General features: G+C 30.0%; 3 protein-coding genes across 4 annotated transcripts; 1 reads left to right on the top strand and 2 right to left on the bottom strand.

The window, feature by feature from the left end:
* Window positions 1-5,803: 5,803 nt before the first annotated feature.
* On the bottom strand, window positions 5,804-7,546 carry LOC101210867 (protein TORNADO 2). The gene is made up of 2 exons (XM_004148714.3): window positions 6,919-7,546; window positions 5,804-6,348 (listed from the first exon to the last, which is right to left on the bottom strand). The coding sequence occupies exons 1-2, from the start codon at window positions 7,414-7,416 to the stop codon at window positions 6,037-6,039; spliced, it is 810 nt and encodes a 269-aa protein (XP_004148762.1). The 5' UTR covers window positions 7,417-7,546; the 3' UTR covers window positions 5,804-6,036.
* A 1,788-nt stretch (window positions 7,547-9,334) lies between these two features.
* LOC101211116 (29 kDa ribonucleoprotein A, chloroplastic) lies at window positions 9,335-11,741 on the top strand. The gene is made up of 4 exons (XM_011652038.2): window positions 9,335-9,800; window positions 10,095-10,193; window positions 10,850-11,140; window positions 11,393-11,741. Exons 1-4 carry the CDS (start codon window positions 9,429-9,431, stop codon window positions 11,495-11,497), a joined length of 867 nt encoding a protein of 288 aa, XP_011650340.1. The 5' UTR covers window positions 9,335-9,428; the 3' UTR covers window positions 11,498-11,741.
* LOC101206318 (uncharacterized protein At4g17910) lies at window positions 11,704-17,163 on the bottom strand. Of its 2 annotated transcripts, none has more exons than XM_004148695.3 (16): window positions 17,074-17,163; window positions 16,931-16,994; window positions 16,801-16,846; window positions 16,174-16,307; window positions 15,847-15,920; window positions 15,609-15,687; window positions 15,415-15,504; window positions 14,940-15,013; window positions 14,076-14,163; window positions 13,548-13,674; window positions 13,285-13,392; window positions 13,050-13,179; window positions 12,896-12,947; window positions 12,771-12,815; window positions 12,058-12,156; window positions 11,704-11,971 (listed from the first exon to the last, which is right to left on the bottom strand). In XM_004148695.3, the coding sequence occupies exons 1-16, from the start codon at window positions 17,124-17,126 to the stop codon at window positions 11,819-11,821; spliced, it is 1,416 nt and encodes a 471-aa protein (XP_004148743.1). In that variant the 5' UTR covers window positions 17,127-17,163; the 3' UTR covers window positions 11,704-11,818. The 2 variants fall into 2 exon arrangements, with proteins under 2 accessions (XP_004148743.1, XP_031738655.1); XM_031882795.1 differs by having other exon boundaries at window positions 12,058-12,104.
* Window positions 17,164-17,779: the final 616 nt, after the last annotated feature.

The following is a 17,779-nucleotide window of genomic DNA, read 5'->3' as shown; positions in this document are numbered from 1 at the left end:
AATGTCCTAATTTAATTAATTTCCATATATATCTTCTAAAATTCTACATATGAATATTAGTTGATGTTACCATTTCTAATATAAAAGCCCATGTTTATTTTCAAAAAAGAAACAATAACAATAACAATAATATTATTATAGATTCATATTTATTATCACCGTTGTGCTATTTTAAATGAATTTAAATATTTTATTGCATTTCATCGTTCATAAGAAAAATAAATGTTGAAATGGACACATAACTCTCTTGTCCTATTGTTATTATCTCTAAAATTAGTTTTATAATATTTCTAATATATATATTTATAAATTTTATAAATGTTGATAAAAAAAATACACCTAACAAAACAAAAATAGTATTAATTATCCAACCTGGCTAATTAATTATTCATAATCTAACCATTCAACCATTTTTAGAAAGTAAATACAAATTAATTTATCATCTAATGTGTCTCTTTACATTCACACAAATTTCAAACTATAATTAATATCTAAATCTACCTTGATTGAAATAAATTATAATCTTATTATTTTTTATTTTTTTTTCAAATTTAAATAATTACATTTTTTATCATACCACTGACTTTATATGGTTTACTTATCAATTAATTTTGAATTAGTTCACATTTGGTTTACCGTTAATTTTTCTATGATCGATTGGTATTTTTAATATCATTTTTTAAAACATATATGTTCATATATTGGTATTTGGTTACATACAAAATATTATTGAAAATAGATTAACTAAATTTTAAACTAAAATTAAAATAATATTTTAATCAAATATGTATAGTAAAATTGGTCATTCATCACAATCCTCCGTTTAAGAAACCAAAAAGTTCGTAACTAAGACTCATGTTTTTTTTAGTTTTAGTTTTTAAGAGTTATGATGGAAAATTTTAAAACTTCGAAAAGTCAAACTCCATTTTTAAAATCGCTATGTTTTCGTGTATATCACTATGTAGGCAAATAGTATAATTGTTGACGTCAAAATTCAAACAAGGAAAATATATCTAGCTTTTACGTGATACAAACAATGAATTTGTAAAAGTGGATTGACCTAGGATTTTTCAATATGATTGCAGAATCGCTTTAAAGTAATCATACAACTTACCATCCCCAGGGACGTGATGTCCTCTTTTCCATTTGGTTAAGATCAACCTCAACGTCCTTTATAAGCTCATTTTAGTCTTAGGGTGGTGTTTTGAGTTGAGGCATACATAGGACTCATGTCTCAGTTGTTTTGCTAAGCTCCCAGCTTTGACACCAAGCTACTTGAGATTTGACACGAATTAACCTCGTTTCATTTTGGGCTTAGGGTGCTAGCTAATTTTTAGTCGAGCTTCGTTATTTTCTCAATCTTGTTACCTCTATTCTTATTCTTCTATATCCATTATACCCTTCATTTGATCAAAATCACTCCTAACAAACTAAACCCTAAGAATGATCTTTTGGCTATATGTAATTAGCTTTAGAGCTTTCCTAAAATAACAAAAGCATGGTTTCTTTTTAGGATGAGTGGCATGAAAAAGCACTTTCCCTATAAGATGCTCAAAGAAAAAAAAAAGATGTTAGGCAGGTTGCATATATTTGAAAGAAGAATAAGACCTAAAATTGTAACTATATATATAATCTAATGTCATTTTCCCACACATATAACATAACTCCACATATACTTCTACACTTCATTCACCTTTGTACCCAACTAATTATTTTACCCAAATTCATCCATAATTTGATGTAGACTTCATTGTCTTTATATAATGCAGGTCATTTTCATAAAATTTTGTCATTTTACCCTTAAATAATAAATAAGTAAAAGTAATTTAAAACACCAAATTAAAAAACAAAATGGGGATGTGTCATGCTCTTTTATATATCTTTCTTTTAATTTTATATCATTCTATACTTAATTAAATATTAGTTTAGAGATAGATGATTATGCAAACTACTCTCATCAAATGTACATAAAGATTATTATAATTTTCAATATTTTTCATCTATCTTTTAGCAACTAATTAATTAATATACCCTAAAGTTTAGTTAAGATGAATAATAGATGGAACATATCAAAAATAAAAACATTCTTCTTCTGATGGGTTTTAATCTTCTTTTTCTTTTATCATATATATATATATATATATTAGTGGTTGAATGGATGCTTTCAAAAGATAGATTAGTTGCTTAATTTTTGTAACTAAATAGAATAAAGCTAAGTTGTTTATGCATATTCTTTTTTGGTGGTAGCTTAGTAGGAATACACAAAAAGAAATGAAAAAAATAAACCTTTTTGGGCAGGGAAAAGAGAGAGAGCTAGAGAGAGAGTTCCACTATCATTCTTTTATTTATTTTTATTTTTAAGGTCTCGAAAGAAAAAAAAAACTTTATATTATATTCTTAACTAAGGGCCTTTTATTTTCAAACCCATTTTGTTAAATGTCTTTTATTTCTGTATGCTAAATTTAATAATCAAATCACTAAATTGGGTTGTCACTCTAAAATGGAAAGTGGATCCTACCTTGGGGATATGGAAGGGAAAAAGAAAAGAGAAAAAAAGAGTAGCTTTTCCAATTATGTTTCTAAAATTTAATTGAAAGATGAATCAATAAAATTGCATGTCTTTTATTTATTTTCTTTTTCTACCATTTATGTCAAAGTTACAAAAATTAATTTTGTTTTCCTTTTATATCAATATATGTTATAATTTATATTGATTAAATGTAACTATAAAAAAGCTTAGCTCATCTTTACTTTTAAACTATATGGTTTCATTTTTTCAAAAAGATAAGTGATCGTCTCTCAACCGTTGTTTCAAAGAGATTTTATTACAAAATTTTCATGTTAAGAAAATTATTTTGAACAAAAGTTATGACTTGCAATCTCTATTTTTTCTTAAGAAAAATATAATCTTAACATTTTGTATGGAAAGAAATTAGATTAAAATGAAATTAAAGAAACTAATTACTCACAAATACATCCACATTAAATTTAAGGGTCCTTTTAAAAAATACAAAAATCTAATAATAATTTTTTTGAGAGTAAGAAGAGCTTTCTACGTATAAATGTTTTGAGAAAATCATATCAATTAGTGAATTATATATTGCATCGTACATAAATCATAAATTACTATTCTAAAGATCGATAATTTATTTTTCACTTTTTTGTCGTTGTTCAACTCATATTAAATGTAACATGAGTTACTTTTTTTCCTCTTCTAGACATAAATTCATATTAAGTTGATTTATTTTGTCAGAAAATAGTCAAAATAATTATTGAAGATATTATTTATTTGTTAATAATAACATGATCAAATGCTAGTGTTAACCTTACTGTTGTGAATCTTTTTTTTTTTTTTTTTATGTTCATTACATTTGAAGGAATCAAAAAATAAAATGTACAAAACCATTAAATAAATTAAAATTGAAAATATAGTGATCAAATAAATAAATTAAAAGTCCAAAATATAGGGATTAATAATTAAATTTTGGAGCCATCACGAACAAAAAAAAATTAAGACCTCAATTTAATATAATCATCCCAATGCTAATAGCTTAGTAGCTTTAATCATACTTTTTGGTGATTAATATTAGGCCATTAGGTTAAAACATTACCTTAATTTGCTAAAGATTGAGAGATAATTCCATTCCAAAATTTCTCTTTCTTTATATGTATTCATGAAAAAAGAAATATATACATATTTTCTCTTTTGTGTGATTGCCATAATTTGAAAAGCTACACACAAAAAATAGACCTAATCTATTTGATTTTGAGAAAAGAAATGTGAAGATATGAGACCAATTTTAATCATATACATATCTTCCTTTTAAAACAGAAACACAAATTAAATTTTCACTTTTTTTGACAAATGATAGTACAATTTATTGATTTCTTTTTTAAATGCTCTTTGCATCTCTTTTGTAAGATTTGTTCAATTTTTCTAAATTGTAATATTTCTCTTCTTCTCAATTTATTAATGGTGTGGAGTGAATTTAGGGGAAATCTTTTATAAAAAAAAATGTAATTTTCAATAAGCCACAAATATTTGTTGTTTTAAAGTAGCTTTTTTATGTAATGTAGGATATAAAAAAATTGGAAAATTTACTTTTTGTCTCTAAAATTTTTAAATTTGGATACTTCAATTTTTAAATTCAACTATTTTAAATGTTTTTCTTTTCATTAAATTTCGGTAATAATATAAAGCTGCAAAATATTTACTACCATTTCAAAAATGGAAAAAAGTATACTAATCCACCGTGAAAAATACCAAAAATGACATGTTCAATAGTTAACATATTCAACGATTAATTTGACAACTCTCATACGTAATATATTTGGCATACGATATTGGTAATTGGTAAGGATCGTTTAGAGTTGGCAACAATCCTTTTAGATTTTGCTACCAAATGTAAACTATTTTTTTTTTTTAAGATTCTTTGATTGCTACCAAAAGTAAATGGTTTTTATGATTGTTTAGATTTGACTGCCAAAAGTAAACTATTTTTTTCAAGATTCTTTGGTAGATAGATTTGGTCGTTTGGATTTGTGACCCGATCGTAGCCAAATCCATACGTATATTAAACCAAATTGAAAGGAAAAAGAAAATTTGCATAAAAGGAAAGAGGATTGAAAGGATGGATACACGTAAAATATTTTAACAAAAATGACCAGCTTCATGGAATGCTGTAAATATTTTGATGTTTTATTATATTTATAAAAATTAACCTAATATAAATGTAATTTAAAAAAAAATACTAAAATAAATATAAATAACAATATCAATTGAGTTATGCTCGAGTTGAATTTTCCTGTTATATGAAAAAGAATAGAAGGTAATTAAAAAGTTTATGATAAAATGTTATTGACAACTGGTCGGACATCCATGACAAGGAGACACATTCTATGGGCCATATGGGCTTTGGCCCAGTCCGACAATCTACTTTTTATGGGGCCCAATAATGATGGATTTGGATAAATATCATTCCTTTTTTCTCTCTCTCATTACTTTCAATATTTCCAATGTGTTTAATTTTTTTCTATAAAAGAAGAAAAATCCATTTTAGCACAAACCTATCTCAAAAATATCTCATAAATTAGATCAAATTGACTTCTCTTTTGCACATATCCCCCTATTTTAGTACCATATTCAAATAAAAATTTATTTTCTTTTGCCCCATTATGCAACACATAGGCAAATTGATTTTGTTTGTTCAACAAAAGAATAAAAATTAATTATGGATATTATTTTACAAAATTTATCTAATGTCAAGACTATCCTTCAAACTCATTAGAAATTAGTGGATGGATCATTGTAACTTGTAAGTGTAGAGAAGCAAACTATTCATAGGATTTTATTAAAGCAAACTTTTAAATTAGTGGATGGATCGTTGTAATTTGGTTGTTGTCTAACTTCAAATAAAATTAAGAAAATAATAATGTGACTTAATATTTGATAAACGTAGTTCTGGAAATTTTAGTCATTCTGAACTGGGCCCAATTCAAAATTTTAATGTAACCCCAAGCCCAAGTCATATATTTATGGGCTAAATTTGAGGCCGATTCAAAATTCTTTAGTTATCCCTAAGCCCAAGTCACACATGTTTACGGACTTTTAGTTTTGGGTGTAGAAGAGAAAAGACGACCGTCAACACAATTTCAAAATCAAAAGCATTGAATTTTAACGTCGGATTCCTATCCAGCTGAGAAATGCATTATAACTCCAAAATTAGCCTCCAAACCCAACTTGTATAACTTATTGAATAAGATATAAATTACTATTTTAAATATTGATGATTCAATTTAACAATTTTTTTTTTATAATCAAGAAATAATATATCTCATTTTCATTGATACTTTCACAAATCAAACGATCAATGTAAAGAAGTCAATATTAACAAAAACCCATCCTCGTTTCTAAAAAAATCAAAGGATTCAACATTAACGTGTCTATCGTAAACCTCAAAAGAAAGAAAGAAAGCAAACTAAATGAAATAAAGTAAAAGGTTAAGGGTTTGTGTGTGTGTTGATGTCTTGAGAGTGTTAGACATAACCTTGCTTGTGCCTTCGGAAAAGTTGCTCAGAATTGGCATTTTTCAAAGCAATGAAAGCCAACAAATACACAAAAATGAGACCCACAAATGAAACTAATAGAATTATGTCTGCATTTCTCCATTCTTCCTTTAGGTTTGCTAGTAGACCTGCTTTACATGAATCACATCCATAACATAGCTCCGTTTGCTCGTTGCTCCATTTCGAGCAATCCATACTCGCTCCGTTGCTAATTGGACTGATCCAGTACGTTGGGTTTACAAACGTGAAACCGCAATCTGTTGGTGGCTTGCAACACCCTGACTATTGAAAATATAAAGCATATGTTTGGAATGAACTTTAAAGTAGTTTGTGAAGTACAGAAGAAAGAAGTAATTTTTTAAGGTAAGCATGTGTTTGAAAGTGATTTTGAAATTGTTAAAATCAAATCAAAATCACTTTGAAACATGCTTTTTAGTCACGCAAAATAAATTTGATACTTGATTTTACACTTTTAATTGTGATATGCATAACATCAAAATTTAACTTTGAAATATTAAAATCAATCATTCCAAACATATCTTAATACTATTGATCATGAAGTAAAAAAGAATCTTAGGGAAAACTACTAACCTAAATTTTGTGGTAGATCTAAATTTTAATACAAAGGATTAAAAGGGGTTGCTTTCGTTTTCTTTTTTTCGACCGATTAGCTCAATCTTTCTTCCAACCTTTTTAACTATAATTTTCACATCTACTGGAGAAACGTTTAAATTCTTAATCAAAATCTAAAAATAAAAGCTATTTCTTTTAGATTTTTATACAACAAATTATTTGAATATTTTTCAAAATTTCAGTGCATTTTTTATAGATGTAGTGAGTGAAGAATTGTACCTGAAAAGGAGTGATGTGGGCATTGAAGAAATCTTGAGCAAATCTATAGTTTTGGTTCAACTCAGCACATGTAGTTGAAGAACTAAGGCAATTTCTAATTCTTTCCCATTTGTGAGAGCTTCTAACCCTTCTTTGGAGCCAAAGCGAGAACTCGTCAAGGTGATATTCCAAGTAAGCTCGGCTCGGTTCAGCGTGTCCAGATCCTCTCATCGTGACCGAAAACACAAAGATAATCAAGCTACCGAGTAGAATTATGAGAACAAGCATAGCAATAAGGTAGAACATTAGAAGCCACGAAACTCTCCAGAACGCTCCAATGAAACCTGCCAAAGCTACTAGAAAGATGACGATGCCAAGAATAATGACCGGCCATTGCAAAACCTGGACACAAGCATTGTCAGGTTCGGTTGCAAGCCAGATGCCTGCACCGATGACAGGAATCGAGAGAATCAAGGCAATGAAGTTGATGGCTGCAATGACATTGTTACTCAATGCCATGTTTTAAGAGGTTATTGTTTAAGTTGTTGGTGTGGTGAGAGAGAATTAGATTTATTGTGAAGGGAAGTTTTGTAGGGTTTTCATGTGGAAATGAAAGCCAAAGAAAGGAAGCAATCACAATGTCCTAAGCACTAACTTTAGTTATTTATTTAAAGAAGGTAAGAAAGAAAGAAAAAGAAAAGGGGAAACTTGTCCATATGGAAGGGGGAAAGAATATTGAATATGGGGAAAAAGTTGATACAATATGGAACCATTGTTAAGAGAATATAAACACAACATGTGTGTAAAAAGGCTTTAACAAATTATTAAAAGGATTAATCAAGCTTTGATGCTTTCACATTAATTTTTCTTTCTTTTTTTTTTTTTTTTTTTTTTTTTTTTATGTACTAAAGTTTTGCTTCTTCCAAGCTTCTTCCTTTTTCTTTTCTTTTTTATAAGAACAGTGTTTCAATTTCTTAATTTGTTTTAGTTGCTTCATCCATGAAATATGAAATGTATTTACACTCAAAAAAATCATTTTTAACTTTTAATGAGTCATAACCAACAAATTAGAAATTTAAAAGTGATTTTTTTAGTACAAATTGAAAGTGAAGGATTTGAACCTAAGACTTCAGGTACATACAAGTGCCGATTGAGTTAAACTTTTGTTGGCAAAATATAAAAATGATTATTTTAGATCAAATGTAAAGAAAAAATATGACAATTTTGACCCCATCTTCTGATAAATTTGTTTGATCTTAATTAAGAAACTTATAAGATGTATATGCTTACTCGGAATAAAAACTTTTAGAATATGTTTAATTTGCAAATTTAATAAACTCGCACTTAGATCTAGTGTTGAGAAGCCTAGATTGATTTACGGTTGATTCTGCTAAAGGATGTGTATGCAATGTAAAAAGTTTCGGGAACTAGATCTACAATGTAACTTAGTTTCATATATGAGCTATACATAACATATATATTTCGTATCAAATATAAATCAAACTTAGCTTCTTAACTTCAAGTTACATAAACGTAACGTAAGTACTCGACTTAAAACCCTCTTTTGTGGACACCGACGACATAAGATTTCCTCTATAGATCATTATAGATAAGTATGAAAACAAAGTAAGATGAAGAAGTTCAAAAATGCAATCTCATTTTCCATTAAATTGAACACATGTTCCATTTAGGTCAAGTCTCCTTTAGATGTAGGTCTCATCACCTACAGCATCATTTAAGTGCATTGCTTTTCATCTCGAAAGAAAAAGAAAAAAGAAAGAACAAAAGTGATTTGTCCGTAGATTAAAAAATTAAAATGTCATATTGTGATAATTGTTTTACTTTTTATTGTTGAAAATTTAGCTTGGTGTTCTTACGTGTTTCTCTATTTTCATTTTTAAAAAGTTAAGCTAATTTTCTTTGAAAAATTTAACATATTTTATTTCATTGTATAGATATAACACATTTCAGTGCATGTAATAATGTGTATCAAAGGTATACCAATAATTATACAAATAGCGTATCAAATAATATATACCAATAATGTATCAAAGATTCTGAGTGTCTCGAGCCATATTTTTTTTGACATTTCATAGATTTGATTTTTTCTCATTTTTGTGAAGATGATATGTTTGGAGTATGAACCTAATTTTTTCAAATCTCAAATTTTTATTGAAAGAAAAGTAGTTTGATTTTGAAATTTTTATAAGATTTTATGTATATTTGCAAGAAAAAAAAAGTATAAATTGATGGATTGTAGATAAAAAAGATTTAAAACAAAGAAAAAAAAAAGCTAAAATTATTAGCATATGATATCTTATTTTATATAATTTGAAAATTAGAAATAATATATATAAAAAGAACTAAAATATTTATTATTTAACATAATTTTTTTAAAAAAAGAAAACATATTTTCGTTACTTTATTTAATTTTGGTTAAAATATCCTTTTACGTATGGATTAAAAGAAAAAATGGAAAACATAAAATATCCATCGTCTTATCCACATTCTTCGACTTCGAAATCGCAACAATGGTGACGATCGAATCCCCACTTCCAATCATTTCTCCATACATTTCTTCTTCTTCCTCTTCTTCTGCCTCGAAATTATGCTTTAATAAACTTCCCTCCCCCATTAAGCTTCGAATTTCCTTCTCCTCCCCTCTCCTTTCCCTCAATCCCACAACCCCCATTTCCCCTACCTCTTTCAATTCATCGCGAAATCGCGGCGGCGGAGCCCGACTATGTTCTGCACTGCAAGAGGTCACTTTGGAGGAAGCTTCAGAGGAAAATCAGGATGTGAATCAGAAGAGGAAATTATATATCTTCAATTTACCTTGGTCTTTATCTGTTGTTGACATTAAGGAGCTCTTTGGACAATGCGGCACTGTCTCTGATGTTGAGGTTCTTCTTCTTCTTTTCTTCTTTCTTGTATATCAATTAGAAAATCTAAACGGTAATTTATACTTGTGTCAGCTACTAATTTTTCATTATTGAATCAAAATCATCCATGTTTTTTCAAATGCCTAACTATTAAAGTAGTTAACTCTTGTAGAGGCATAGACGATTATAAGTTTTATACATTATTGAAAGTTGAGATTTTAAATTTATACCACCCTTCACACCTAAACTTTAGGAGTATGAATTGAATGATGATCTAATGTATTTGTGTTGGAATGTGTGTTTGTACTTGTATAGATTATAAAGCAGAAAAATGGAAGAAGCAGGGGATTTGCCTTTGTGACTATGGCTTCACCAGATGAAGCTCAAGCTGCTATTCAGAAATTTGACTCTCAAGTAGGTTTTCTTCTACCTATTTCTGCTCACTTTCTGTTTGCTTATTTGTTCAAATGAATTTTTATTCTGTTCTATACTGGTATTCTACCAACTACATTCTTGATGTTCTGAAATTGTGCATTTTCAATTTCATTATCACTTTTAGTATGTATAAAACTACTTTGAGAGTCCTCAAAAGTTCTTTTCTTTTTGGATATTTGTAGGTTTTATAAGTCACTAGAGTTTGAACTCGTTCCTTTTACTTTCTTTTTTCACATGTTTCAATACTACTAAACCAATCTATTGTTATCCAAAAGCCCTTTTTGATCTTAGAGTTTATTGATGAGATTTATGTAGATGAGATTTATGTAGGGATGACTCAAATTTAGGTTTACTAATGTCCGATAACCTAAATTCTAAAAACAATGGAAATTAATATTTTGCTCAAGTCACAAAGCACTAGCCAACATTGAAATGCACATTCACGACCACGGGGCTTGCCCATTGCAAACTGATGCAACCGTGAACAAGTTCATGTTCGAGAATTACCAGACATGCATTTCAGTCATTCTGCTTTATGTCGGTTCTAAACATACATAAGAGAACTACTGCCTATTAAAACAGACATGTGTAGGTTCTTTTCATGGTAAGCATATAGTGTTAATATATTTGTGCAGGAAATATCAGGAAGAGTTATAAAGGTAGAGTTTGCAAAGAGATTGAAGAAACCTCCTCCACCAAAGCCTCCAGGTCCTCCTCCTGGAGAGACAGTGAATAAACTTTATGTATCAAATCTTGCATGGAAAGTGAGATCAAACAATCTCAGAGACTTCTTTTCTGAAAACTTTAACCCAATTGCAGCGAGGGTTGTCTTCGATAGTCCCGCTGGAAGATCTGCTGGTTATGGTTTTGTTTCTTTTGCTACTCGAGAGGAAGCTCAAACTGCACTTTCTTCTTTGGAGGGCAAGGTAATTTACTTCTTTACTTTCAATTTGATAACTATTTTGTTTTTAAAAATTAAGTCTATATAAACACACACTTCACCTCTAAAATTCTTGTTCCAGTAGTTTTCTCTTTCTAAAATGAAAACTTGAGATAATACTTCAAAACCCGAAAAATAACTCAAGTACTACGACAAATTTTCGCCCCTAATGCAAGTGGAATGTTCAATTTCTTTCCTTCCTAACAGATTTGAAATGCTTTACATTTTCCCTCTACAGGAATTGATGGGAAGACCCCTTCGCCTGAAATTCAGTGAAAGAAATGTCAATGAAGCAGAAACCCCAAAAGAAGACATTGTTGAAAGCCAACCTGAAGAATCATAGACCCACTCAGTTTCAACATCAGAATCATCCCTTGGTAGAAAACTCTGAACCAAGATTTTGCTTGAGAATTCCAACTGCCGCTTATGAGATTTGCTGGTGGTGTGATCTGTACATCTTTTACAGCTATTTTTGTAGTGTATTTGTAGTATCTTAACATTTTCTGTCATCTCAAGTTTTCTGAATCAAAGTCCTTATGGACTCTTTTGTTTTGTCTCAAAAAAGTTCATCTCTGTTCCAAAAAGTAGTTTACAAAATTGTCTGATGATACTTTGTTGTTTCAAACTTACATAGAAGAAACATGTCATACTATCACAATCTAACCTACCAAAACTTCAACCTAATGCCATTGAAATAGGCCAATCCCATTGCAATGGATAAAATAAATGCATAAACAAGTAAAATAAATAAAGCCGAGATGGATGATGTGGACAGGGTATCAACTGATAAGTTAACTAGTCCAGTGAGCAAGTTTGCCTGAAAGGAGAGAAAAAGGAGAATAAAAATTAAAAGGAAATGAGATGCATTTGCAAGACTGGTGAAAATACTAGAAGCGATGTTACCAGAAGAAATGCTGCCAATAAATTGCTGTTTAATGCTTCTTCAAGAGCTGAAGTTTCGTTCCCAGCGACATAACCAGAAAGCATTAATATTGCCAAAACCTGTAAATTAATATTGCTATATGTATCCTTTTTGTTTGTGTAAAAAGACTACAAGAGTTGCCATTTCGTAATCACAAACAAAAAATTTGAGGGTAATAACTGACTACCTAATGCACTGAATTCTCGAAAGTTTACTTTTTCCTTGATTTTTACACACAAGTTTCTATATGGCATAAAAGCTAAAAGGTAATAAAGAAGAAGAGGAAAGGTAGCTTAAGGGCGTATATGTCATTTACCCCAACAAAAATGGGCTAGTAAAGAAAAACAATGAACATGCAACAATAAATTTGTCTCTTTTAGCTAATTAAGGTAAGCGCCAAGGTCAAATGAATTCAATCTCCTTTCCTATACCATACCTAATAAAATGGATTTGGGGTTAGGCAAAATCTATGACCAAACAAAGTTCTTGTTTCAAAACGAGTTTTTTAGAGCTCCTTACAACTAACATTGATAATAAGAAATAACCAACTATATTTTAATCACTAACTAACATATCTTTCCACATCAATACCAGAATTACCTATAGCAGTGTCCATTTGGGGATAACGTGTCCCAAATTTTTCTCAGAATACAAAATTTTTCTATTAGTAAGAAAAATAAAAAGGAGGTCAAACCTGTAAATTTTGGGCCAGTACCAGAGTGACATATGCCAGGTTGCACTGCAAAAAGAGAATGGATTAACGCTTTATAAATGCCATCATAAATGTAAACAGGTGACTTAATAGAGATTTTTTTTTACCATTCTACGAGATACTCTCTCAACATAAGAATCCAGAAACAAGGTTGTCATCCTGACCCAGGCATTAAGATAAGTTTTATGAGTTTAGCTTCTGATCAAGCATTTTTTTCCACAAAAAGAAAAACCTTGCAGAGTTCAAGGTATTGAGTAATACCAAAAGAAAACAGCAAGAATCCAAACTATTATCCTTGCTCTTCTCTTGCTCTTTAGTGTAGCAGTTGAATTTTTTCCGAAGAATAGAGAGTTTCCCAACTGCACGCCAATAAGATAAATACTCCAATACCCTGCAAATGGAATGGATCAATGGCCGAATATAATGCGACAGCAAAGGATAAAAGTTTGTCCTATTCCAGGAAGAAAAGATGCACTCAAATTTACTTGATGCTCACCAAATATGCTAAAAAGTCCTTCCTTGTTTTGGCTGATTATATCAGAACCCCTCTGATTTGAAAGAAGATAAGTATTTAGCCCACCATATATCAACCAATACTGGTACCCTGGAGAACAAATTGCCTCATAAACTTTATCACAGATTGTGAAATTATGTGTGCCAATAAGATAAAAAGAGCCTGTTTAGGTTCACTAATATTTCAATTGCACTCAACAGTACCATTTTAAACACAATCCAAACTAGCCCATAATTGAATTATACCTACTAGAATTATTGAACCAAAAATTCCAGAATATTGTGGAGGAATATTAATGACAGTGGTAAGAATTGATACAGCAGAAAGTGTGAAAAAGAAATTCCAGTGCACTCCATATTCTCCTACATGAACCTACAAGCAGACCATCAAAAGATATGTTTCAAATAAAGTAATAATAATAATAAACTATGTGCATCATATGTCAACACAAAGTTTGTTTGCGGAGCAATAAATTTCATAGCTAACACATTTTGTGACCCCTTCACAACTAACATATTTCAATCGCATGGTGAAGGTGAAAGAAAAGGCCATAGTGAAATGGAAATAAATTAGCCAAATAAGATGTCCAGTTGCACAATATTAGCCTATGTCATGTGCTCCAATGATGTTGAATCGAGCATACCATGGTCTTCTAGTTACTATTCTGGAAATCTTTCCATAGTTTCAAAATATAGAAGCATAACTAATCAAATAAATTGTTCAATACATTTGACATTTATACATCAATGTCACAAAGAAACCAACAAACTTACCTGATAATCTACACCAGAAGTAGTTATCAGACGAATAAATCCTAGAACGAGAAGAGGAAAAACAGATTTTAATGCACCTTTCCATTGTCTGAAAAAAGAAAGAAAAACAACAAATTGTGAAATGGTTTTGCAGTTGAATTCCGCATAGTGCTAATCAAGTTACTGCAATAATTTAATATGAATTAAAGAACCAAAATAAGAAACTTGTTATAAAGAACACGTAAGTCAGTCAGACATGGGAGCTTAGATAATGTATAATGCATATAGTGGATGTTGAATAATACTAGGAAGCTTCTCCATATGGCCGTTCTTCCAAGTTCTAATTCACTTTATCTTGCATCCAAAATTAATCTAAACTGAATACCTTCAATGTAATGATTCAGTCAAAAAGTAATCGAGGATTCTTTCTTTTCTTTGTACATGCATGTCTTAGCATTATAAAAGGATTCATGTTTGACGTTTAATATTTGAGAAATTTATATTTTTCCAATCAGTGTTTCTAGATAGGGAACCATTTTCACTACCAGCACATTAAGCATTCTTTTACCTGTTAAAATCCGTAGGCCAACAGTCAGCATTTAATTATATTCATGCATTGCACGTCAACTTTTTGGTGATCGCCTCATACTAAATATTTCAAAGTTTTGTTAATATATTTTTTAGTTTTCTTTTTAGTTAGTATAATCACTCCAAAGTAGGAGGTTCATCAATAAGAATACAGGGTTAAGTTTCAAGCATATAACTGGATAGAGAACTCATAAAGCTCTTTCAAGAGTGATCTCCCCATGAATTAAAACTAAATACCCAGCAGGAAATGAAGATGTATATGCATACATATAAGATGGTAAGCAATTAATTACTCACGTGGATAAGACATTACGTGCCTGCCGAGAAACTAATGAATTTGCCAGCACAAATGAACCGACACCAAGATCCATCTGTAATATTCATGTTAATGAACATCAATTAAATGAGTATATCTATATACAATGAGTACTACCACTAATTAATAGAATAGGTATTCTTTATTGAAAAGGGTTAAAGAGATACATTAAACGATAAGTGGAAGAGTGATAGTAACAAGAACAAGAGCAAAAGTAAGATTAAATGGGTGGGGGCATGAAAGAATAAAGTGGCAATTAGATCGAGTAACCATACTCTTCAGTGCACTAGCAATTAGTTTGTAGAAGTAAAATTCCGCCACAAAGATTAGCAAATCCATACAACTTGAAAGATAAATAATGATATGATTATACAAAAAAAGTCTAGAAATATGAATTTTTAAGATAATAAAAATAAAACATAGGTTGCACATTGTAGATATCATAAAAGTTCTTACCAGACTTGTACCGTAAGTCTCTGTCTTAGCATATCTTCTAGGAAATATTCTGAAATCAACAGCTAATATACACAAGCATGTTGTGATCATCTGCAGTGACATTGTTAACCAAAGGAATACATTATATGATATGAGGACAAAGATAGCATATGAACAAAAGACGTGACACATAAACAATGGTTTAAGAAGCATACCACAACAACCCTAAAAGATGAAATATTTGCCCTTAGACTTTGGTTTCCTGCTTCCCATGTTGGAGAATGATTGAGCATTCTGTGTTGGGAGTAGAATGGCTTTTTGTCAGTGCGTGATGCAGAAGAGACTTGTTTGCCCAGCCGCAGCTCATGCAACATTTTATATACTATGAATTTACAATAAGAATTATTCCGCAGGAAAAAGTACAATATTTAATATGTACAGAAAATGTCTTACCCTTTGGCTGCAATCAATAATAATAACAGCAAGGTCAATAAAATCGCACATAAACATGACCAATCTGCTAGAACCTGTACATGAATAATTAAGGAAATGAAACCACCCGTCAATTAGTCCAGAAAACCAAATGAGCAAATTAAGTTAGTCTCAAACGAAAATAAATCAAATTTATCAAGATGGAACATCAATCATAACAAAACGAGACATTCATTGTAAAAGTGAAAAGGATAACAACTGGAAAATATAAAAGTGAAATAAAACATCTCTCTCATACGAACATATGCCTATTATACTAAATTTAGTCTCCCATTTTAAGTTACTTACCGTGAAAAACAAGAGAGTGGGAATCACAATAATAAGAAAATCTACAGCAATTGCAGCTAAGTACCGCTTCAAACTCTTTGTGCGTATAACTAGACCATCACTTTTCTTCAATGAAGCATTTGCAGCAGTATGATCTGCAAACAACGAGATTTAAGATTAACCACGTGATCAAGAATGGAAACAGAAGTCCGGAGACATTCATTTTATTATATTTCTAGAGGCTCTATCAACCTATTCGAGCCTTTACAAACAAGAGTGATAAGAAAGCAACAATATTAGATGATAATCACTCAGTTCAGACCCAACATTTTGATCACAGTGTCATCATAAGGCCAACCCATATCAAAACTTATCTCTCTCTCTATCTTCTCTCATTCAACCACGAAAGATAATGGGCAGAGGGAGGAATAAAAGAAACCGTCTTACACCGAAAATGTTCCAATGAAGTAAAAATCTAAAGCAAAGTAGAAGACACTCATGGCTGATTCATGGAGGGTGGTGGTGGCGGGAAGCATGAGCCCGTATTAGCTCAGGAGTGGAGAGTTAGAAAGTGCAACTCCCCTAACGCCAATCCAAAATTCAAATAAATTGGAACAAAAAGAAAAACCCATTAAGTGAGAAACATACCAACCACATTGGTGGAGCTGAATGAGTGCCGAAGAAGTACAAGAATCTACAAACTCAGAGAGAAGAACCCAAAAGTGAGAGAAGAACATCAAAATTAAATAAGACAGAAAGAAAAATGGAAGGGGATTACGGGTATAATAGCTGAAAGCGCTGCGATTTCGATCATAGAAGATCCAGTCAAGTTGCTAACAAATCTGAAGATGGAAAAAAAGAATAAGAAAGATTGAAATACAAAATTGAAGGAGGAAGAAACATCAAAGGAAATGGAATTACTCTTCTTTGAGAAGTTTATTGGGGTTGAGAGAATTTCGCACAGAAATATCCATAGCTCAGCACACCAAAACAACCAAAAACCAAATGTATTGTATTTCCCAATAGTTTATATATAATAATAATTTAGACTAATTTTATCGTGCAATAATTTTATTTGATCTTTTCAATTTTGTAATTGAGGGATACAAACTTAATCAAATTTTATTATATTTTGTAAATATTTTTAATCATTTAATTTTTTCAATAAATTTTTATTCCAAACTATCTATTTTTATTGAAAAAATAAAAAGTTCATTCTTCACATTTTTAAATAAAAAGGACTTTTACAAAATAAAACAAATAGCGAATTTTCACATAACTTTTTTAAAAAAATGAAAAAGTCTCGAAATAACAAAAATATCTCACAATTAATCAATCAAAAAAATAATCTTGTATATAGTCTAAATAATCTTATACTCAATTTAAACGATCACGTAACAATAATTTTGTAGAAAATCTAAACGATCTTATACCAAAACAAAATAATATATTAGTGATAGTGCTCAATTGTGGGATTGTGTTCAATCTCTATCTATTTAAGATAGACAACTAATCGTTTAGATATTGGTATATGATCGTTTAAATCTTGTATCAATATCATTTAGATCAAATCTTGTATAATATCATTTGGATGTTTCGAGAAATGAAGAAGAAAGAAGGAAATTGT

Source organism: Cucumis sativus, chromosome 3 (assembly GCF_000004075.3).
Source record: "Cucumis sativus cultivar 9930 chromosome 3, Cucumber_9930_V3, whole genome shotgun sequence".
NCBI lineage: Eukaryota > Viridiplantae > Streptophyta > Magnoliopsida > Cucurbitales > Cucurbitaceae > Cucumis > Cucumis sativus.
The sequence above is the reverse complement of the archived record's forward strand: the minus strand, read 5'-3'. Positions and strand labels throughout refer to the sequence as shown.

Bases quoted from the DNA above. Each gene is read 5' to 3' on its own strand.
- LOC101210867 (XM_004148714.3), bottom strand. From the start codon at position 7,416: ATGGCATTGAGTAACAATGTCATTGCAGCCATCAACTTCATTGCCTTG. The intron at 6,349-6,918 runs GTACAATTCTTC...TATTTTCAATAG, and splicing joins CCCACATCACTCCTTTTCAG to TCAGGGTGTTGCAAGCCACC.
- LOC101211116 (XM_011652038.2), top strand. From the start codon at position 9,429: ATGGTGACGATCGAATCCCCACTTCCAATCATTTCTCCATACATTTCT. The intron at 9,801-10,094 runs GTTCTTCTTCTT...GTACTTGTATAG, and splicing joins GCACTGTCTCTGATGTTGAG to ATTATAAAGCAGAAAAATGG. The intron at 11,141-11,392 runs GTAATTTACTTC...TTCCCTCTACAG, and splicing joins TTTCTTCTTTGGAGGGCAAG to GAATTGATGGGAAGACCCCT.
- LOC101206318 (XM_004148695.3), bottom strand. From the start codon at position 17,126: ATGGATATTTCTGTGCGAAATTCTCTCAACCCCAATAAACTTCTCAAA. The intron at 16,308-16,800 runs GTATGTTTCTCA...CGTTGTTTGCAG, and splicing joins CAGCTCCACCAATGTGGTTG to ATCATACTGCTGCAAATGCT. The intron at 15,014-15,414 runs GTAAGAACTTTT...TGAATATTACAG, and splicing joins AGACTTACGGTACAAGTCTG to ATGGATCTTGGTGTCGGTTC.